The 23,753-nt window shown below is 38.7% G+C and overlaps 2 protein-coding genes across 2 annotated transcripts in view; one reads left to right on the top strand and one right to left on the bottom strand.

The window, feature by feature from the left end:
* Positions 1–11,909: 11,909 nt before the first annotated feature.
* Positions 11,910–23,753, bottom strand: part of Fbxl21 (Putative F-box/LRR-repeat protein 21) — a 32,256-nt gene continuing 20,412 nt past the window's right edge. The window contains exon 5 of the mRNA XM_063230924.1: positions 11,910–12,358. Within this exon, the coding sequence (XP_063086994.1) occupies positions 12,282–12,358 (77 nt within the window). The 3' untranslated portion in view covers positions 11,910–12,281. The remainder of the gene's footprint in view (positions 12,359–23,753) is intronic.
* On the top strand, positions 15,308–23,290 carry Lect2 (leukocyte cell derived chemotaxin 2). Its single transcript, XM_003473266.3, has 4 exons — positions 15,308–15,561; positions 17,025–17,121; positions 18,447–18,592; positions 23,004–23,290. Exons 1-4 carry the CDS (start codon positions 15,516–15,518, stop codon positions 23,168–23,170), a joined length of 456 nt encoding a protein of 151 aa, XP_003473314.1. The 5' UTR covers positions 15,308–15,515; the 3' UTR covers positions 23,171–23,290.

The following is a 23,753-nucleotide window of genomic DNA, read 5'->3' as shown; positions in this document are numbered from 1 at the left end:
AATGATTTACAGAGTTAAATAATATTGTAAATAAGAATTACTTGACAGATGCTCTTACTTTCTCATTCAGAACAGGATGCAGATTGCAAACTCAGAGTACATATTTCACAAAGTTCACCAAATAGCCCTGAGGCAGGTGTATATGGTAGTCGTGCTTTTTACTTACCTGGTAATCCACCAATACTTTTAAAAAATATTAAGGGTACTTTTGTGATCCACAACTTTTGACCATGCAAGGGACATAAAAGCAGCATGTGACCCTGTTCTTATCCTCAAGGAGGTGTCATTTTTCACACATAAATGAGATCTCTTCAAAGGGTACAAAGTAAGAGGATAGCTCTGAAATAACTTCAGCACCTCATAAAAAGGTTCCAAGGAGTTTTAGAGAAGGAGCGTTGATAAACCTAGAAACAGCTAGGAGAATGGCATGGAGGGAACAGGAGGATGGTTAGGTAGAAGGAAAGGAAGAAAAGAAAGTGGCAGATGAGTATAACTCAAGAACTCGGGGGAACTGCTGATGCGGGAAGGCCTGTACCTCTCTGAAAGAAAAAAGGGATTCGGAGCCGCGCTGCCATGGCTCAGCTCCTGTGACCCAGAGCTAAAACCTCTCCCACCTTTGAGACGGAGTCTTGCTATGTAGTCCAGGCTGGCCTTGAACTCGCGTGATCCTCCTGTCTCAGCCCCCACAAGTGCTGGGATTGCAGGCATTTGCCATCATGCCTGCCCACTTGCCTTTTCAGAGCCTCTCTGTGTAGCCTTAGTCTCATGGTCAGGTTAGTAACCCTGCACCTTAGTTAGCAAGCTCCCTGCCTCTGCCCTCACTGGGACAGCTGGGCACCGCTAGAGAGGGCCACAGAGAGCTCGCTCACTGGTGCCCAGAGGCCTTGGCAATTCTTCCACTTTTTGTCCATTTATCAGCCACAGTGTGCAATGGAAACCATGTTTAATCTCAAGATCATTTCAGTGTCTTCCTGTCATCTTCTGCCTGACTCAGAAGGTTGAATGCACCCTGCATGAGCTTCCTGAAGTACCTTGTCCCCACCTGAAGCTGTTCAAGGGTGCTTATTGTCCTTTTAAGTCCCCAGCCCCCATCACTGTCAGCATCGCTGCCTCAGGCCCTGACTCTCCTGTTTGCAGTCTTTCACAGAAGTCAGCGCTGTCTTTCCTTCTGGGAATTCTATGTTTTAGGTGAATGAGACACATAAAGAACCCTGTATCATACCTATCAGACGCAGAGACGGGAATTAGAAATCACCCAGACGTCGTCCTACGAGACAGGAGCAGGGCTATAGATGAACATCTCCCAAGAGCCAAGGTCAAACAGCCGTCACTCGTCTGAGCTTCAGTTCAGTGTAAGGATGAGCGGGAACAAATGAGGCAGTAAAGGTAACAACAAAAAGGTGCTTTGTTTTCTTAGATGAAGTAAAAGGAGAAATGAGGTCCCTAACTTGTTCCATGGAGCGTTTACGTGTAATCCTTTCATGTTGGCAAGGCAACATTTTCCATTTCTTTTCTTTTACAAGTTTTGGAACTATAGACAATGAAAACAATGTTCTGAAATATTTGATATTGATCAACAAAACAGCGATCCATTTAATGGGGAGATTTTTGTTTCAAAAGTTTGGGGAAAAAATCTCTCACCTATCTATGTCCTCAGATGATAGCAGGAAAAGGCCTGCTATTTGTTATTGAAAATACAGAGCCTTGGGCCAACCCTCGTTTATCTTCTTTGCTGGATTCTCTGCTGGCTTTAGCGCACCACCCACTCTTTGATTTTCTCTGAGGCCTTCTGTTTCTGTATGACTTGGCACTGGTAAAACACAAGAACACAAGCAGAGTGCTCGCAGAATGGAAAACATGCTCATAAATGTGGAAAGAAGGGCTATTTCCCTGGCCTGATCATTTTTATTATGTCTCATTTCTCCTCTAATGCCTCTTGAAAGGTTTTAGACTGAACACAACATAAGGAAAGTTTTTAATGAGATTGCAATTAGGAATATAAAGCTGCCATAAATTAAACCAACCAAATGAAATTGCTTGAAGTTCTGGAAAGGGGCCCACAGCCCCAGGCTGCCACACTGTGCCAAGTTCTGCTCTTCTCATTCAACCCGCAAAGTCAAAGGACATAGTTAAATTCTTGCTCTTGAAGCAAAGGTACTAGAGTCATGCAATGGTTAATTTTATGTGCTGGAATTTTATTTCAATTTGGCTTGGTCATGGTAATCTGATATTTGATTAAACACCAGTCTAAATATGGCTCTGAGCTAGGATTTGGTGACCCACATATTTAATCCCAGGATTGTGGGAAACTGAGGCAGCGGGGTTACAAGTTCAAGCCTAGTCTGGGTATTTTAGAGTCTTAGAAACACTTGGTCTCAATACAAACAGATACAAAAAGTGATAGGGATGTAACTCAGTACAAAGAGCCTGGGCTCAATCTTCAGTTATGCACCCCTCCAATAAATGTGAAGATGAGACTGATGTTCAACTCAACAGACTTGGAGTAAGCAGATTAACCTTTACTGTGGGGATGGCCCTCATCTAATCAGTTGAAGGTTTAAGAAGAAAAAAGATGGAGGGACCTAGAAAAAGAAAGAATTCTATCTTCAGATTTTCTTAGGACTCCAAGGTAGAGAATATACTATTCTTTGGGTCTTCGTTCTGTCAGCTTGCTTTGCAGAGTTTGGACTCTTCCTCCTTAATTGCATGAGTTAATTCTTTAGAAACTTGTATCTTGTATCTTGCCAGATGTGGTGGTGCACACCTGCAATCCCAGCACTTGGGAGGCTGAAGCAGGAGGATTGCTGTGATTTTGAGGCCAGCCTGGGCTACATGAGGTCAAGGCCAGCCTGAATTATATAACTAGACCCTGACTCAAAAATAAGATCATGCAAAAACTTCTATGTAACTTTCTTTCATCTATCTGTCTATCAACTATCTATCATTTATCTATCATTTATTACCCACCTATCTGTCCCCCCTCAATAGTACAGTTTCTCTGGAGAATTGTGACTAATAGAAATGAGAATTCTTGTTAATCACAAGGAGAAAACGTGTCCAAAAGAAAGCAGTGGAAGTTGGAAACCATAGAAGATGCCTCCAGGCTAGGAATGTCACAGTTTCCCTGCAAATTTAATGTTTACAGCATTTCTGGGTGAGAATCCCTTCAGATAGGATGATCACAGTCTGTCTCTTTGATGTTCACCAGGTCCAACCAAGCTTCTTATCTTGAAATAACAGAAAGGATTTTTCACATCACTAATTAACTTCTCATAAAAATTTCAAAGTCAACTTTAAAAACAGATTAAAAACATGCATGTATCTAATCTCTGCACAAATGTTTTCTAAATGTCCAATGATTACTTCCCTCCCCTCTCTCAATCCAACAGAAATATTCCTGGAGCAGTTCTGGCTCTCCCTGGAGTCAAATAAAAGTCAGAAACTCCATCTTTGGTGCTGGAAACAGGCCAGTGGGGAATTAGGTTGGATTTCCAAGGCTCTCAGAAATGCTTCACAGGCTGAGGTTGCTATGGCAACCAACACTCCTCTGGAGTTTCTGAGTTCACACTCACCCTCTTCCCCTCTCTGGGCCGTGCCCCCGCCCCACCCCCACCCAGACACTCAGGCATCGCTGGCTCCTCCGTCTCCCTGCTCATCTTCATGGATTCCTCATGCTGAGGTCAGTGACCCACACACTACTCCTTGCATACCGAGTGTGCGCTGGCCAGGCAGTTACACAGGGAAGCGGTTTTGTAACCAACTTTGGAAGCCCTTCTCCTTCATTAAGTTTCTCTTTTCAGGCAGTATCAGTAACAAGAGAGGCATTTTAAGCCCCGAATCGCCAACTAACATCACTTCTTCCATTGTCATAGCTGAGTTATCACTCAGTTTAAGATCTTCAGCTGTCCTGAGTCAATCAGAACACCGGTGCCAAGAATGTGTGTGTTGTAACCTCTGGCAGCACTCTGACCATGTCTGTGTGTGGTGTAATTTCAGGGTTCAGAGCTCAGTGGACCAAACACATTTGTTTACCATGGTTTAGGGTAATCCAGGTCTGTGTTTCCCTAGATGGCTCTGAGCTGTTTGCTTTCTGTTGGTCAAAGTATTAACAGATGGTAAAATGGAGTGAGGAAATGTGCCCGCTATGATTCGATGAGGATTGGATAGGGTGAAGCATATATTTAAAGTGGGGCTTAGCACATTCTGGAATCTTAGACTCAAATGGTCTGTCCCCATAAAAAGTCCTCAGGCAGGATTTTTAAAACCAAGAGACTCTCACTTGAAAAGAATTGATTTAAATAACAGCTAGACATAGAATCTTCCTTGATTTCATAGTTGTACCCAGTGGGATAAAGGAAGACTTTATTGGGGAAATTTATATGCAATCTAAATATTACAGGTGGGTGTGATATTAGTTTGTTTCATGTAAATTATCACCAGTGCCTCCTGGCTAAAAAAGCATGCCAGAGGCAGAGTCTAGTGTCAAGTCAATCAACAAGTTGATCTTGCAATCAACTTCAGGTAAATATTACTAATTGAAGCTGCAAATGTGGACAGTATAATTTAGCAAGCTGGGAGAGGTCACATCCTAATTTTGATCCTCTACCTTTAGCACACAGTGCTAAAACAGAGGCAAAACATTTATAGTCTGCATACATACCTATGTACATTCTACCTATGTATATGCCATCTCTTGGTGCCTATGCTTTCTGACTAGGCTGGATGTGTGTGCGCACACACACGGGTGTGAAGCTATTACACTAACATTCTCTATCACATCCATTCAGATGGTTATTACTGATTAACAGAGGTCAGGTTTGGAGAGGTCGGACAGAAACTGAAACCCTTACATACTGGAGAGAATGTACATTGGTTCAGTCACTGTGGAAAACAGTATAAAGGTGCCTCAAAAAGTTTACAATATGACTATCATGTGATTTAATAATCTCATTTCTGAGTTTCCAGCCATCTGACTTAAATCAGATCTCAAAGGATATTTGCATCCCCGAATTCATTGCAGCATTATGCAAAATAGCCAAGGTATGGAAACAACCCAAATGTCCATCACCATTGTCTAAAAGTGTGGGTAAATGCACATGAAAATGTGTGGTATGTACATATAGAGTGGGTTATTATTCAGCCTTTAAAGCAACAAAATCCTACCATTTGTAGCAGCATGGATGAACCTAGAAGACATTATCTGTCATAAAACAAGCCCATCACAGAAGAACTGATGTCATAGGATTCCCCTGTGATGAGCTATTTAAAATAGACCTTTAGTAGAAGAGAATAGAATGGTGGTTGCCAGAATTAGAATGAGCAGGACACCGACAATTGTTCCCTGGATACAAAGTTTCAGCCATTCAAGAAGAGTTCTAGAAATAGGTTTTATAACACAGTAGTTATAGTTAATGATACAGTATTGTGCATTTAAAAATGTGTTAATAGATCTCACATTAAGTGTTCTTATCACACAAGAGGCAGAAAATAAAACTCCATGCACAAAAGAATACACGGAAATTTTTGGAAGTGATGGTAATGTTTAGTACCTTGATTCTGTTGATGGCACTACATGTGTTAATACTCAAACTCGTTGGCATACATATATTAAATGTATCCACTTTGTTGCATGTCAAGTATATTTAAGTAAAACTAAAAAGCTTCTCAACAGCTTGGATTAGGTGATCATTTCTCTTTTAAAAGGAGGAGAAGTTTAAGTTGATTAATGGATAATGATTTTTTAAGCATGACATCTAATTTACAAGTAGCTAAATGGAAGAATAAATACACTAAACACTGAAAATAAAATTTTCTGCCTCAAAAGGCACCATCAAAAAAGCAAAAAGACAACCAATATAACTGGACAAAATATTTGCAAATTTTATAAATAAAAAAGTTCGGTATCTAGAATATATTAAGAATTCTTATACAATAAAAAGATAAATACTCCAATTAAAAACTAGGCAAAGGATTTGACTTTTTTTTCAAAAAAGAACAAATGGTCAATAAACACATAAAAATATGCTCAAAATCATTGTCATCAGAGAAATTAAAAAACATAATAAAGTACAACTTCATGTCTACTGGAATTGCCATATTTGAAAAGATAGCTAACAGTTTTAGGGGCGAGTGGGTAAACTGGAGCTTTTGTACATAGCTGGTGCAAAATAGACTGATGTGGTCATTTTGAAATCTGCTCTGACAGTCTCTCAAATGTGCAACATTATTGTATATGCACCTCTCAAAGGTGCAACATTTGGTGCAACATTATTGTATATGCCAGCAATTCCACTGACAAATGTTCATATAAAAACTCACACATGAATTTTCCTGGCAGTGTTATTCATAATAGCCACCCCCCCCCAAAAAAAAAACATGTGGAGGCAACCCAAATGTCCTACAGCTGATGAGTGGGCAGACAAAGTGTGGTGCTTTCATTCACTGGAATAACATCCAATCAGAAAGAGGAATAAAGTACCGACACATGCTACAATATGGATGAACTTTGAAAAGAAATATGCTACGTGAAAGAAGCCAGACACAAAAGGACACACATCGCATAATTCCACTCCTATGAAATGTCTGGAATAAGCCAATCCAGAGAGAGCAAAGGTAGATGAATGGCTGCCAGGGGCTGAGCAAAGTGGAGAACGAGCAGTGGCGGCTGATGGGTCTCATTTTTCATTTCCTGCTGATGAAAGCATTTTGGATTGAGCCGGTGGTAATGACTGCAAGACTCTGTGAACATTCTTCCTTCTCCTCTAGTCCCAACCCCAAAATCGTAAAGCAACACTCACACCCCGCCGCGTGAGCACATTTATGCTGCTTCTCCTGTGTCTCCTCGTGTCCCGGGCCAGCCCTCGGTGACCAGTACCGAACAGCCAGCGCGGGCCCAGGGAGCAAACAAGCAAATCTAGGGGCGGCGCTGGTGGGTCCAGCCGGCGGCAGAGGCATCTTCTCTTCATTTCTTCTTGGAAAGGGAAACAGAGCTCGTTCAGGACCACAAAGCTGGTTGCAAAAACCCTTACAATTCTTCACTTTTCTTTGTTCTTAGTCTACAATCATTAAAACACTTTCTTAAGGATTGCAGCACCAGGAAGGAAGTATATTCCCCATCACTCAGGAATCATCTCCACTGAAAACGCTCTTCGGCCTTCCTCCTTCCCTCCTTCCACTTCTCTCTCTCCTCCTCCTCCATTCCCTCCTGCTCCCTTCCTTCCCTCTCTTCCCCCTCTCTAGCTTTCTCTCTCCCTCTCTCTCTCTCTCTCTGCTATTTGGTCCCAGTAAATTGATGAATTGAATGGCTCTTTCTGAATCTGAGATTGAGACCCTGAGAAAACTAACAGACTCTGGACTGAAGTAAACGCCTCTCTATCAGGGTTGGCCCGTACATTTTAGTCCTATGCTAGCCTCAGAACATTAGTGTTCAAAAAGATTCTGGGCTGATCAAGATGCTGGGGACACGCTCACATTGAACATGAGGAAAGCCATGGTGTGTGTTCTGCATTATTTGCTACATAGATTCAGATACTTCCCCCTCAGGAGCTGTGAGCCTCCTGCAAAGCCCTTGCGATCTTGAAACACTGCATTAGATGTGATACAAAGTTGCAGGGCACAAGGTGTTGCATAGAGAGATGGAGTGTTTTCACAGGCAGTAGCTCACTCCCCCACGTAAATTAAATCAGACCTAGGAGTCACTCTGTTTTAAGGACTGCAACCTCTCCCATCTGTCACTCATTCAATGAAAAAGAGAATGGCTTTTTCTGGAAAGTATTTCTTTAGCTCCTAGGATAAGTCATTTACCTCATACAGTAGAAAACCTGGAAATGATTCATTTTAATATATTGAAATTATTTTTGTAATCAAACCTCCCTTATATTTTTCCTCTCTCAAAGTGGCAATGACTAACCTCTCATATTTGTAATTATTTCTATTCTCTGTCATCACAGAGGGTGTGAAGAGGTGGGGGGGAGGAGGGGGCAGGTAGAATGGGTGATTTGCATGTTTTCTAATCAGAGATGGGTGATACTAAGTGAGGACTCATCACTAAGCTAATTTTCCCAGTAGCCAAAACATGGACATCTGATGGCTTTCCCCCTTTAATAATGATGAGGCAGACTTCAGTACAGTGGTTACAGTACAGTGAGGCAGTTGATTAGGAAGTCAGTGGGTTCTTCCAGTGAACCCCAGGAGGAGGAGAGAACAAGGGAGCAAAGCGCCCTCATCAGGTCACTCAGACCACATTTGCAAACCACACTGGCCCCATGTTTCCACAAAGGCTTCCAAACAGCAGGCTGAATCAAAGATCAGAGATACTGAAGATCAAAGAAGCTGATGGCCATAACCTCTTAAACTGTTCTTCTTGTAGCTAAGTAAACCAAAATACTTGTATGTAAATGTTCCAAACTAAAGTTTGCACACTTGTCTAATACTTTAACTTTTTTAGTATTCTTTAAAAAAAGACCTTTAGCCTTTTCTTGCATTTTACTATGCTCAATTTGGAGATACTACAATTTAATGAAATACTGATTTTCTTGACAATAGAGACAAATCAAAAACGAAAAAGAAATAGTTCACATACCCAAAGTGTTAGTGGAATTTTTTTTCATTTGGGGTGATTTTTGCAATAAGAATGCTTACTTATATAAACAAATTAAGATAGCTACTTCTTAAAATCCCCTAGGGAAATTATCATAAAAAGACACTGTCAGTCTTAAGAAAAGAAAAGCAATACTTTCTTGATTAATGGCTTACCAGAGAGAAATAACAGGAAAAAAAATTGAAAACATTTCTGCTTATCCACAGAAGTATAAATAGAAATTTTAACATTCATTGCCAGTAGAGCAAGGGCCTCATAATTGGTGGAACATGGATTTCAATATGGACAAACTAGAGTGAATTTTATAACAATCGTCTATATATTCATCATCTAACTTCACTAATTACTAGTCTATGGCCAATGATGTTTAATCTATATGTTCCTTGTTTTCCAGACTCCTGGATTATTTTGAAGTAAATATGAGATGTCATGTTGATTTCACACACGTAAATATTTCAGTATGGAGGACCACTTGGATGACTGTCCTTTATAGAAGAGCAATTGTCTCTATCTTGGCTTAAATGTGGCTCTATTTCCATGTATTGATATGTGCAGAGATGGCTAGGACTCTTCTTTATCCCTTCCATTGGCTTTAAGCAAAGCAAATCAGTCTAGCTGAAGTAAGGATGATGCTGTCTTTGAAGCAAGACAACAGTTAGTGTTACCTGACTCAGAAGTTCCCCAAAAACCTGTGTGAGCCTAGATGGATAGAGAGCCACACTCCGTGCTGTTGGCAGGGATCTGATTGAGCTTCGACATAAGAGGCTATGACTTCCCAGGGCATAAAGGACCTGGCAGTGCCATGGGGGTGGAGTCATTCAAGCCTTTTGGAACTTGCAACAAGATTGCTTCAGATGCTGTGTGAAACTCCAGAACTTAATGTTTACTGGGCTGGATTTTGGACTTTCTTTGTTTCCAATGCTTTGCATTCCTATTTGTAACTTTTGGAATGGTGATGTTTATCTTGTGCTATTGTATGTTGGAAGTGTTTAACTTTGTTTTCATTTGTACAGAGGCTTGCAGCTAAGAGTTTGCCTTAGATCTCAGAGGAGACTTGGGACTTGGACTTTTCAGCAATGCTGAAACTGTTAGGACTTTGGCAATTCTTGGAGATGGACTAAATATCTTTTGTATAAAGGATGTGCATGAGTCTTTGGGGGACAAGGGGTGAAATGTTATGCCTCCTAAGCCTCATGCAATCATGGACACAACTAAATCTAGTATTTGTAATTGGTTTGTTGTCTAGTGCTGAGGTTGGTGATGTGAGTGTTGCACCCACCCAGGGGCGGAGCTGATACACAATGAAAGGGCAGGAAGAAGGCATGTTCCTCCTCTTTTGCCCTTGCTGTTTGCAGCCACCATGAATGACTGCCTCTCCGCCATGCCACCCTGCCTTGGACCCAGCTGAATATGGATTGAAACCTACAAAACTATAAGATAAATAAACTTTCCTTTCCTAATTTTGAAATCAGGTATTTTGTCCCAGCAACTTGAGAAAAGTAACCAAAGACAGCATTATCATGTATTTTACCAGGAGGCCCAAAATACCCCTTCCATGGTAAGACTGATTAGCTGTTTCCACCTGATGCATTCATTATAAGGTTCCCCATCAGGTTTTCACCATTGATGATACTAGCCTAGACCCTATTTCATGAAAACAGTACGCTGCCATCTCATCTGCAGATCAGAGGGCTGCTCTGACTTCAGAGAGAAAGATGGATTAGAAAAGGTTAACACTGAAGGCAGGAAAACAGAAGGACAGCAGGCCACAGGCAGAAGAAGTAGCATTGCTGGAGCAAAGGTTTTGTGCTTGTAAAACCGTGAAGTGTGTTGCCAAATTGTTCTCTTAAAATGTTAAACTTATATTTTCATTGTGCCTCCATTTACATACCCTTGTTTTGCTGATTTTTTTACAGGCATCTGAGTTAGTTCAAAATATTCTAGGCAGTGAGACAAGGCTAGGTCCTCACAGGAACCAGTGTAGAAGCCCAGATACCTTGCCAACTGTGGGGGAGACAGACACCTCTTGATGTGGGCCAGGCCTCAAGACAAAAGATCAAACAAATGCACCCATATCCTAAGGACTGATATTCTTTTTATAATTTTTTTTTTGTCTTTTTTCCTTTTTATCGGTACCGGGGATCAAACTCACGACTGCCTGCTTGCAAGGCAGCTGCTTATTCCGCTGAGCTAAATCCCCAGCCAGGACTGATATTCTAAATAGTTCTCTATCACCTTGAGGAACTCAGGAGTCACCATCCCAACCCCCTGGGGAAGAGTCCCTGCTGTTAAGGGACTACAGGAACTGCTTCCTCATTTGTTCCTGATTTAATCAGTTTTACCTGATTTATTGTTTAACCATAGTTCTGTCCCATCTTAGGCCCACCTCACGTGTTCCCTTTGCCCCCACCCCTCTCACCCCATGATTTTTACTCCATAAAAGTCCCTAGAAAAGACAGAGTTCCTGGCAACCTGCTCGGGATCTCTTCTGTCTCTCAGATAGAAACTTTCTCTCTCTCTCAATATTTGCTCCTAACCTTTGTTGTTCCTAAAATTTATTATTCAACTTTAGAGAACACAAACTCATACCAGATATCTAGCGGGTTGGGAGTTGTGTTCTCCTATATCAATTTGATAGGTGAAAAGCAATACTCCAGCAGTCTGGCTTACTATGTGTGAGGGGGTGCTGGGGATTGAACCCAGGGTCCTATGCATAAAATCTTAATTATGGGTGCAGTGGGAAAAAAATCTCTAAATGCATATTAGTAATTTGTATCTTTTTAAGGAAAGTCTGTGACATCTTCTGAATATTTTTGTATAAGCTTGTTTATATCCTTCACTTTTTAAGACTTGTAGGTATGTTAGGAAAATGAGTACTTACCTGTCATGTCATATGTGTTATATTTTCCCCAGGTTCTTGTCTTTCGACTCTGATTAGGATATTGTTTTGTAGAAGTTAATTGCTGCGATAGCAACACATTAGCCAAAGTTTCCTTCATAATTTTGGGGGCTTTGAATGTACTTTGGGTGTACTATTCCATGACCATTAAAAATTATTCATACTTTGTGAACTTCATAAGTTAGCTTCCCACCCTCTTCCCCTGACTCCTCTTCCTCTGTCCTTCACTGCTTCCTCTCTGCCTCCCACCTTCCCCTCTCTTTTTTGTATACATATTTGGCTAACCTTGATGTATGGATCAAGATTTTATTTCTTGCCAGATGTCTCAATATTATTTATAGTTGATGTTTCCTCCTAGTGGCCTAAAGTGAACACTTTTGTAATATATTATATACCGTATACATTGGTGTCGTGTTTCAAATTTTCCTGTTTTATTCAGTGATCTATTCTTTTTTCAGGACATCTCGGCATTCTGCACCCTACATTGAGTGCCCCCTTGAAGGTTGTTCATGAAGTCTAAATTAACTAGCATAGTTTAATCATCATTGCATAATTTACCAAATACAGTTTCAGCAGCTTCATGTGTCCACCTCTTACTGTCCACATCTCTACTGCGTGTGTTGAGCCAGGTACCTCTGGAGTGGCGCCGCTCCTCAGAACTTCCATGTTCTTCCCAGGGCAGATTAGTCCAGAAACAAGCTCCTCAGCAGATGTCAGACACGAGAAGTTGAGTGTGAAGACAAAGGCCGGCAAGCTGTGCAGGGTCCAGGCTATAAGATGCAGTCAGCTCTGCCTCACTTTGTTGATCAAAGCCACACAGCCAACAATCACAGTCAAGGTAGAGAAAGTCCCCTCTGGCCCTGATGAGACATGGCGAGGGCATGGATGCAGCAAAGGTAACAATATGTGGCCACAAATCCAATGTCCTGCAGGTACTGCCAATTTTAAACAGTGTATTTTTATTATTGAATTTACAAAATACTGGGTTTCAGTGCATGTATTTCGATCAAATTCAACCTCCTATTACCTTCTATTTTCTCACATCCCTTTTCAATTTTCCCTTCCTCTTTCCTTTCCACATTCATGCCATTTGGGGGGGAGGGTCCCATATATTAGAGGGAATGTAATGTTTTTTGTTTTAGTTTTTTCTGTATCCTGTATGCTTTTCTACTGGTATATATTTCTATTTCTTGTGCCTGTACCATCCTGTTTTTTGTTACTGTGGCTTAGTTGTATAATTTGAAATTGGGTATTATAATGGTTCCAGCCTTGTTTTTTTGCTTCCGATTGCTTTGGATATTCTCAGTCTCTTTTTTTTTTAATCAAAAAAATTTTTTTAAAAAGGAGATTAACATAAAAGAGGACATAACAACATAACAACACAGGTCAGAACAGAACAATTTAAGGAACATAGTGTTTCACTACAAGATAACCCAACGTAACAGTAGTTACCATAATGTCTCTTTCTTTGAAATTTTTTAGTATAATTTCATATACTATAGCATCAAACATAACATGATAGTGTGAAAGCATTCGAGGAATGAAAGTATTACAGGATATTTAGAACCAACTAACAGAAAATAAGCAATGGTTTCTATATTATCTCCTTGTCCATAAAAAATTTGTTTATACTATCACATATAATAAAATCCAATAACATACAACATGATAAACCGATGGAGTCAGAAGAACAAAAGCTTGATGGGACTTCAAAACAAGATGATATTAAATCAGCACTAGCTATTATATTGTCTTGTTTTCTTCAAAATAATTATTCATACCATCACAGACAATAAAATCAAACAACCCAGAATAAAACCATTCCAGTTAATGAATGAAAACATTATAAGGCTTCAAAGCAATATAATGGGAAATCATGATTACCACATACTTTTATGTATTCTTACCATTTCTTACATTAGGGAAACTATTCGGTATTTATACATGTGAGTTTGATTTATTTTGCTTATGAGTATGGCTCAAGCTGTGCCCATTTATTATAAATATCTCAACGTGATCCTTCTTTATAGCTGAGTAGTACTCCATTATATAAAAATACCACAACTTTTTTATCCATTCCTCATTTGATGGACACTTAGGTTGTCTCCAAGATCTGGCTATTACAAATTGTGCTGCTATAAACGTGGGTGCACACATATTACTGTGATATGATGTTTTCAGTTCTTCTGGGAATATGCCTAGAAGTGGAATAGCTGCAACAAATGGGACTTCCAATCCCAGCTTTTTTTGGGGGAGGGGGGTCTTTTTCATCTTTATCGGTACCAGGGATCGAACTCACGACTGCCTGCTTGTAAGGCAGGCACTTATGCCGCTGAGCTAAATTCCCAGCCCCCAATCCCAGCTTTTTGCGCAATCTCCAGACTGACCTCTACAATAGTTGCACCAGTCTACACTCCCACCAACAGTGCAGGAGTGTTCTTTTTCCCCACAGCCTCTCCAGCATTTGTTATTGGTAGATTTCTTGATCCTGGCCATTCTTTTAGGAGTGAGATGAAATCTCAGTGTGGTTTTAATTTGCATTTCTCTAGTGAGTAATGATGATGAACATGTTTTCATGTATTTTTTTGCCATTTGTGTTTCTTCATCTGAGAATTGTGTATTCATCTCAGATGCCCATTTTTGGATTGGATCTTTGAAATTTTAGGGGTCTGATTTTTTAAAAAATTCTTTATATGTTTTAGACAGAAGTCCTTTGTCTGAGGGACAGTTCACTAAGATTTTTCCCAGTGTGTGAGTTTGTTTTTTCATTATGTTGGAGATTTCTTTTGACGTGCAGCAACTTTTTAATAAGAGGTGATCCCAGTTGTTTTATTTAATTATTTTTTGAAGCTGTTGTGCATGGAATTGTTTTCCTGATTTATTTCTCAGCTAGAACATTATTAATGTATAGAAAAGCTATTGATTTTTAATATTAATTTATTTCAGGCAAATTATTTAAATGTGTGCCCTCATCTAATATTAGCAATAGAAAGGATTTGCTAATATATATTAAAACATACAGAAAATCTAAGTACATAGAAACGTACAGAATTAAACATTCATGGTCTAGCTCCAATGATTAACAAATTAACATCTTTACATATTTGCTTCTGATCTTTTATTTTTTTTTAAAATGAAATATTGTAGAGTTTAAGTACCTTGCACATCTCTATAGTTCATTTCTGTCTTCTCCAGAGGTAATTAGTGTTCTAAATTTTATCCATGTATATTTTTATGTTTGTTATATATGCAACAGTCATATAATACTTTATTTTCAAGATTGAAATAAATGTTATATTATTATAAATACCATTCTAAAAGTCACTTTTTATTCAATAGTATATCTACAAACCTGTGTTAATATTTGTAAACAGTCCTCATTTAAACTTTTATACTTCATTGTATGATTATACCATGGATGTTAATGTTGTATCATCACAAATGAACAAATATTTAAAATCACATTCAAAATAAACAATTTTTTTAAAATGGTAAAATTACACACACAATACATGCACACATGATAGTAACTGAATTGATAATAAGAAAACAGATAAATTGAAGAATATGTTATACAAGATCATATATTAATAACGATCCACTCTCTGCTGAACTATATGCCACCCAAGAACTGAACAAAAGATATACTAACAGTACTAAATATATCATTTTCTTATGCATATTGTCCTGCCAGCTACTATCCCAAAGACCATTAATCTGTACCTTGCCTTATCATTTTCTGTTAATATTTAGTCAGTATTTCCAATAAAACTGGTTTCTTCAGATCAAAGGTTTTTACATCAGTTTTAACATGTGAGTCAAATTCCATAAACTATTAGAATTTGACTTGATCCATTCTCTTATGCTCTCTGTGTCTTGCACTAAGTTAAAGAAAGTGAGAGATATAAAATTCAAAGGCTAAATAACCAGAAAATATTCATTCAAATTTCAATATTCTTCAAAGAGGGTGGTGACAATTCTCGTTAAAGGCAGAAACATAAAGAGAGCAAAAGCCAGATGTTCCTCACAAGAGTCCTCCTTCTGGTTGCTTTGATTTCCACGGGTAAGTCAAAAGCACAATTTTAGAATCTTGGTTAATATATATTAAAAAACTAAGTTCAGGGGTAGACTTTAAAGTCATTAGTAGCACAGTCACAACAGGAACTCATGTATTAATTATTTAAAGTGGGATTGGAAGGATATATGGTACACGGTGGCATTTCCCAATCATTTCTCTTGAGTGTTTTGGTTCTTTAATGAGGACAATGTAAAAGTCGAGTGGGAAAACTTTTGGAAAATTCAGTTGTGGCCTGGAATTTAATTGGAACAAAATTAGAAAATGAAAACCAAATTGTATGATAATTTTAGAAAATTACTGATGCAAAAGCTCACATGGCTGAGGACAAAGGGAATGTTTCCTTAATTTAATGGTCATGGCATGAAAGAAAAACAGATTAATAAATTGCTAAATATCTGCCTCAATTCTCAAAAGTAAGTAATTGCCAAAGTGGTGGTATTATATTTGATTATATTTGATGGTATTATGTTGATCTTAGGCTTGGCTTCACAGTGGAAGATTTTGACACCCATTTGTTGGGAGGAGTGTTGTTTTATTTTGTTTTTTTCATACCAGAAATCAAATTCAGCACCTCACGCTTGTCAGGCAGGCACTGTGCTACTGAGCTATATCCCCAGCATAATACCCATGTTGCATTAAATATGCTCTATGGCCATATTCTGTAGCTGCTTTATATTAGTGGAAAGAAAAGTATCATTAAATAATATCAATCATTGAATTACCCACCTCTTGCTTTTGCCTTTTTGTTCATTTGTTTAAAAGTGAAATGTTGAGTTTGTTAACTCTATCCCTTTGAATGTTAATATTGGAAATCAAGGATTCAATCCAACTGGCAATTCGTCAATTAATGAGAAAATTGACAATATTAAAGAGGCAAGTTGCTTTTAAAAGTTGCAAAATGCACACTGAGAGCTCGCTCTTCTGTTTTATTGCTTCATAACTTTTTATGTACTTGTTTGACTCTCTTCCCCACATCTCTCCTGACCTCCCTAGCTTTACATGGTTTGACATTTTAAATTGCATGTATTTCTAGGATCTTCCTCTTCTGTGTCTGTAAGCATGAGATTTAGCGTTGAATAAACTTGATTCGCAGAGAGCATGTTTTGCCTTAATTCAAACATTTATTTGGATTTGCTTATTAGAACTAACCGCAAGGCATTTCAGTTATTTTGTGGATTTATCCTACTTATTTTTTTCTAACTATGAGGCTTATTTTGGTTTAATCTAAGCATAGTGGTCCCTATAGAATTTAATGTTTATAAACAAATAGCAAAATTCCTGGGCCAGGGAAAAATTCGATTTTATATGCAAATTCAGATACAGAATTTTGTAAGACCCTCCTAATAAACTACAGAAAGTTAGAAGAAAACGACAGTGAAAATAGATTTCTCAGGATCTCCCAGAGACTAGTGGAGATACCTAAGGCGCTCGTGTTTCTGCTGTTTTAGCACTGGCTGGGCCATGGGCTACCATATGTGCCGGCAAGTCCTCCAATGAGATCCGGACCTGTGACAGCCATGGCTGTGGACAGTACTCTGTCCAGAGGTAAGGGGTGTCATAGCCAACCAACCAGCAATCTCTCTGGCTCCTGACTTCTTTTCTCGGGGCCCTCACTCTACATTGTCCTACATTTTTGCCCAGAGATATGTGTAACGTTATTGTCTTTAGGAACTCTGCTTTAAGTATGGACTCTGGATGGGGGAAGGATCATAAACTAAGCAAAAGAAAAGGGAACAGATGAATGCCATTTTCCCTCTCAACAACTTCAGCCATTGACTTATCTCACCTGGCTTCCCAAAGGTGAAAAGTCAAACACTGCAATTGCATTTTATAGATGACTAATTTGAACTGAATGCCAAAGGGTTAAGGTGCCTGTCATGCACTGAGAGAGATGGTGAAGGCCACAGTTGAATTCAAGCTTTTGTATTCTCTTCCAACCAATCATGCTGCTCCTGACCCAGCCTCTGGACTTAGAGTGAATTAGAGTGGATCTGTTACTTACAGATATTACTTATAAACCAACTTTGAATAACCTGAAACAGGACTATGAGATGAGACCCGAATTGCTAAAACTAACACTCAAATTGTATCACATTTTATGGCTTATACATTGATTCACATAATATCTTCTTGGCTTTCTTGGAATCTACTGGATGGCACTTCACACCTAATTCTAACAATCTGACAATTCTCCGATATCCTATGAGAAGGCAGAAGAGCATGGTAAGAACAAGTTTAGGGGCAGCAGTGAAAAGCCAGAACTGAGGGATTGTTAGAGACAAACTTAAGAAACCTCACAATCTGAAACGATTTTGCATTTGTGCTCCACACAGTTTAATAAACCCTGGAGGTATCACTCACTGCACTAAGTACCATGTGCAGTAAATGATGTGTACACTGACTTTTCACTGAGAGAAAAATAAGATGGTAAGGTAATATGTGATACTTTCATGATAGGCTCTCATAAAAAGGCAATTCTTTTCAAAATGGTCTTGAAGAGGTCAAGATTCTGATAGCTATAAATTTTACTTAATTGTACTGTCTCATTTCCCCAAAATATCATATAATAATAGTAGTTAATATTTGTTTAAGGCTTACCACATACCAAGTACTAGTTCAAATACTTTAATCTTTACAACATGGTCATTATTACCCACAGAGAGTATTTAAATTTGGGTTAAACAGATTGCTACCCACAGAGAGTGGTTAAACTTGGGCTAAACAAAATGAGAAACCCTGCAAAATCTCAAATGTTTTGACAGCTTCAATTTCTGATACTCTGCAGTGGAACAGAGGGCTAATGTCACATTCTTGGCAACAAAGTTCTCCAAGACAGCTCCTCAATCTGCTCCTTATTATTTACATCCTAGAAATCAGAAGCCTCACCAAGGTGTGGATGTCCTATGCTCTGATGGATCAACTGTGTATGCACCATTTAATGGAATGATTTTGGGCCAGGAGAAACCTTTTAGAAACAAAAGCCCCATCAATAATGGTGTTCGGCTGTCTGGAAGAGGTAAGAGAGCTGCTTGCACAGATCTGGGATGCGTCTTGGGGATGCTGATGCTTATATAATTGGATGTAGGTTTGATACATAGAAGTTTTGTACTTCTTTCAAAATGATACAACTTAGAACATACAGGGATATACCATGCCAAAGCCACGGATGCATTTTCAAAGATGTTCTACCGCTTTCTCTAAAAACTTCTGCTTTATGCACAACCCATCAAACTCTATCAAACACACTGAAGGTGCCCTTTCTGTGATCCATGTGTTTTTGTTTTTTTTTTCAAATCTATAAACAAAATCAGTTTCAGCAGCATTAAGTCATCAAAGACACTCATTTATCAAAAAGCTTGGAATTTATAAATATTGTTATTTCTGCAAGAGTTAAATGTGAGCTAGTTCCAAAGGCCTCTCTGTCTAGGAAAAGCAGATTTCCTGGTACTCTGGCTATTTGGTTGATTGAGACAAATTCTTGCTATCTAGTTTAGGCTGGCCGTGAACTCTCTATGCAGTCTCGGCTGGGCCTAAACTCACTGCTGGGATTGCAGACATGCACCACTACATCCTGTATTATTTGATTGTTTTAACACTGTTGGAGTCTCTCTCTCTCTCCCTCTCTCTTTCCCTCTCTCTCTCTCTCTCCCTCCCCACCCTCTCTGTCTCTCTCTCTCACACACACAGAGTGAACAATGCTCCTAGCATATAGCTCCATGAATTATCGCAAAGTGACCATGAGGAGTGACCAGCACCCAGGTAAAGACACAGAACATGCCCAGAACATTCCCAGAGTCCTCTCGTGCTGTGCTGTCACTGTGCTGATCCAAGACAGTGGCTTGTTGTACACATGCTAATTTTGCCTATTTTAATGATATAATTCAATGATGGGGCTTCTTTCATTCTATATCATGGTTGAAATTAACACATTTTTGCATCTAAAGTGACTTTTAAATGTGTTGTATCCATCATATACTTATATTTTCATATATTAATCTATTTTTCTTTTGATAGACAATTGGATAGTTTTCACTTTTAGGTGATTATGAAAATGATTGTTGAACATTTTAGTGTATATATAGTCATTAAATATATATTTTCCTATTGGCGTGAGCCCAGAGCTGTGAAGGAACCCATGCCCTTTAGGATCTACTTGGTGACTGTCCTCTATCATCCTAAAATGACAACAAATTCTGGTGCTATTAAACTGAATTCTCTGAAATAGTAGCATTTAATGGTCCAGGCCAAGATCACAGTGCCATTTATAGGCAGAAAAGTAGAGCACTAATCAGATTCCTGTGAACCTCAGAGATCTGCGGCCTGGCTAACCACAGTGACCCTGGAATGAATGGATGTATAACCTACTCAAACCTCACTAGTTTTTTATAAGTGGAAATGAGCATAAGTCTCATAAACAAAATCCTAGCCTACAAGGCAGGAGGACCACAAGTTCAAGCCCATCTCGGCTAACTGAGTGAGATACTGTCTCAAGGTAAAAGATTAAAAATGTTTGGGAGTATAGCTCAGTGTAAAGGTCCCGGGTTCAACTTCAGCCAGTTTGGTCCATGAACGAAAGAGAGACTGAGTCCCACAGAGGAAGAATGTTTCAACACAAATATTTATTCTGTAAATTTTATAACTTATCGTCCCAAAAGGGAACTTTAAAAGCCCTCTGTCGTCCACCAGTCAGACAAGGGACTTTAGAGCTAGCTGACCTATGTAGTTTTTCACAGGGTTCTTATTTTTTGGTACCGGAATTGAACTCACAACCTCGTGCTTAGGCAGATGCTGGGCTGCGGAGCTATTTCCCGGCCCCATATATTCTCACATCTGCCCTGCGGCAGTTCCCCAGCTACCGTGCGCAGCACTGGAATCAACGCTGAGCAACTGGCACAGTGCTGTAGGAGCATTGCTGCTGGGTCACGCGGTATATGTGGATCTTCAGCTATAGCAGATAGTGCCACAGTGTTCAAAAATAGTTGTGTTAGTGTACACTCCATCCAGGTGTGCATGAATTCGGGTCCTCCTATTTACAATGCTTGCTGCTATCTATTTATGTTTTTGTTTCTGTTTTGTTTCTTGAGACAAGGTCTTGCTGTATAGCTCAGACTGGTCTTGAACTCACTACTGTATGTAGCTCGGCCTGACCTCAAACTCACAGGGATTCTTCCTCACAGGGATCCTTCCCAGTATGGGATTGCAAGCATGCATCACCGTGCCCAGCTGCTTACTTCGTTTCATCCACTCTGGTGCTTGCATAATGGACCTCATTGTGTTTAATAAAGTTAATAATAATATCCTCTGTAACACTTCTATTCAAATATCCCATTTTTATTGGATCATACTTTTTATTAATATATGAAAGCTTTTCATTTAGATGAGTCCTTTGCCTCAGATATAAAATTTTTTATTCCACTTTGTGGGCTGCCTTTTCACTTGCTTATGTCTTTTTGATAGAAATTTTTATTTTATTTTATTTCTTGGTACCGGGAATCAAACTTAGGACCTTGTGCTTGCCAGGCAGGTGCTATGCCAACTGAGCTATAACCCTGGCCCCAGAAATTTGTATTTTTAATGTGATATAATTTATGAATAGGTTTTCATTAACATTTTAAAAACATGTTTGACAGATTTGCCAACCCTGAAGACATGACTATATTTCCTTAGGTTTTCTTCAAGTTTTGTTTCTCCTTTTATTAATATGATTTTTATTTGACTCAACAACCTTAATGTGACAAGGCTTTTCTCTACTGCTCTGCAATTCTTTTTTTTTTTTTTTTTTGGCCATAAATCAGGATCTGAGCATCTGTGGGTCTGTTTCCATATTGCGTTTCACTGATTTGTCAGTCTGTGTGTTTCCAGTGTCTTAATTACAGCAGCTTTAATGTACATATTGATATCTAGTAGTAGAAGATTTTCAACTTTTTTTCCACATCGTCTTAGCAATTCCTGGTAAATAAATTACAGAATCAATTTGCCAGCTTCCACAAAATTCCTGCTGGGGCTTTGGTTGGCTTTGTACTGAATATATAGTTCAAACTGATGAGAGTTTAATCTCATAAACTCATAAAGTAATGAGTCCTTCAGTGAATGAATGTCTTACACCCTCTGTCTTCTTTATTTGCTGTACTGGTAGTTTTCAGTGCAGAGGTCCGGCACATTTGGTAATACATATTCATGAGACATAACTTACTGAGTTTCTTAAAGCTAAGCAGTATACATAATTTAACATTTCCTAGGAGCCATATGAAAGAATTGAAAAGAAATATGCAGAAGCCATTTTGGTATTTTATCCAACCCAATATCCCTAAAATATTATTTCAATCTAATATGAAAAGATAGTTTACATTTTCTATACTAAGTCTTCGAAATGTACCGCGTATTTTACCCTGAATTCATCTTGGCTACTGAGTGCTAATCAGCTGTAGCTTGTGGTAGCATCGCGGACAGGCATCTCCCAGGCTGTTCTGGTTTTTGCTCACCTGCCCTCTTAGCACTGACAATAGTATATTAGATTCTTTTTATCGGCAGGTTTCTCTTTCTCCTTGTATCTCCTGTAGTTTGTTTTATGTAGATGTTGTTTAGTCGATGGAGAGCTGTAACTGTTACAGCATCCTTGTGAACTGTGGTAGTTGCCATAATATATTGTCTACCTTAATGCTGTTTCAATGATTTCCATTCTCTTCCAGGATGAGAATACTTGCTTTCTTGTTGCTTCCACTTGCTTGGCAAATCATTATCTAGTTCTATTTTTTAGCCTCTTCCATCATTATGTTTTATTCTGCACAGCAGACAATTGGGTTTTGCTTTTCAAATCAACTGGAAAATTTTAAACAGACAAGTTAAACCTACCAACATTTATAGATCTGACTCATATATTTATCTTAAAATTATTGTACCATATTGTCTATCTCTATTTAGTCTTTTTTAAATTTCTTTTACAATTTAGGAAAGTTTGTATTTTTGTACTTATTACTTCTATTTTTCTTTAAAGTCTGGTAGCTTTACTAGAATATGTTTTGGAGTTCACTTCGTGCGGCATCAGCTTTCTACGATTTAATGTTTTCTTGCTATACTATTCTTCAGTCCCTCTGTTTAATTTTTACTTGACCTGTTTTCCCTTTGGTATTTTGTAATTTCCACCTTTTCTTTTTTTAGATGATGTTTTAATATGTTTCCCAGTTTGGTCTTGAAATTGTGCTCATGCGATTCTTCTGCTTGGTCTCTCAAGGATCTGAGACACAGGCCTGGACCATTGCACTCAGTTTAGCCTTCCTTTTTAATAGGATGCTGCAATTTCTTTCCCAAATTCATTCAACTTGGTTTTTTTTTTGTTGTTGTCCATCTGTTCTTAAAAGTATGTTTTAATTTTCTGAATCAAGGCTACTGAAGCCCAGGTAATAAAAATTATACTTACTTTCTTTTAGGTTTCTGTGTCAAAATTTTCTACATTAAGCCAATTAGGTACAAAGGTTCCATCAAGAGGGGAGAAAAACTTGGAACTCTACTGCCCTTGCAGAAAGTTTACCCCGGTATCCAATCACATGTGCACATTGAAAACTGTGACTTGACCGATCCCACTGTGTACCTGTGAGCCGAAGACCAAGACAAGACCTTATCAGTAAAAGCCATCGCCTTAGAAACTTTGATGCCTGCCTCATATCTGAAGAAGCCTGTATTCAAATAGAAACAAAATAAATGCAAGAAAGATGAATTTTGATTTTGACTCAGTCACTTTGATGTTCATGTCTGAACGAATTTAGTGGGGCTTTTAGATCTTTTTCTGTCACCTCCAGTACTTTCATGTTTTTGATTTGTAAGTCCTAAAGATCTGGGGTAAATAAACAAGTGAATCCAAGCAGGCCCAGACTGCACTTCTGATACCTCTGAAACTGGCCTCCTTTCTGTCTGCAAGTGTGAAAGAGCCCAAGCGTCTTTGTACAGCATAAGAATGAAGGGTAGCTTATAATTCTAGGTATAACAGTGTATGGTCAAAAAAATTGGAACCTTCCTTTGAGGTAAGGAAATACAAGATTCTCAGCAATATCCTTAGATTGGTTGCAAGGAGAGCTGCTGACATGGATAAGAATTTTGTAGTCCTTCCATTCACATTCTGTAAAAGTAGCTAGTTTCCTAGGTAATGAATGATAGCAAATTATAGAAAGAAAACATATTTT

The sequence above is a fragment of the Cavia porcellus genome, unplaced genomic scaffold (genome assembly GCF_034190915.1).
Source record: "Cavia porcellus strain 051 isolate PalLab524CR breed Dunkin Hartley unplaced genomic scaffold, mCavPor4.1 scaffold_19, whole genome shotgun sequence".
NCBI classification, from domain to species: Eukaryota; Metazoa; Chordata; class Mammalia; order Rodentia; family Caviidae; genus Cavia; species Cavia porcellus.
Note: the sequence above shows the minus strand (reverse complement) of the source record. Positions and strands in the feature narration are given on the sequence as shown.

Coding starts and splice junctions, on each gene's coding strand:
- Lect2 (XM_003473266.3), top strand. CDS start 15,516: ATGTTCCTCACAAGAGTCCTCCTTCTGGTTGCTTTGATTTCCACGG. Junction 15,562..17,024: donor GGTTGCTTTGATTTCCACGG/GTAAGTCAAAAG, acceptor CTGCTGTTTTAG/CACTGGCTGGGCCATGGGCT. Junction 17,122..18,446: donor GGACAGTACTCTGTCCAGAG/GTAAGGGGTGTC, acceptor TTTACATCCTAG/AAATCAGAAGCCTCACCAAG.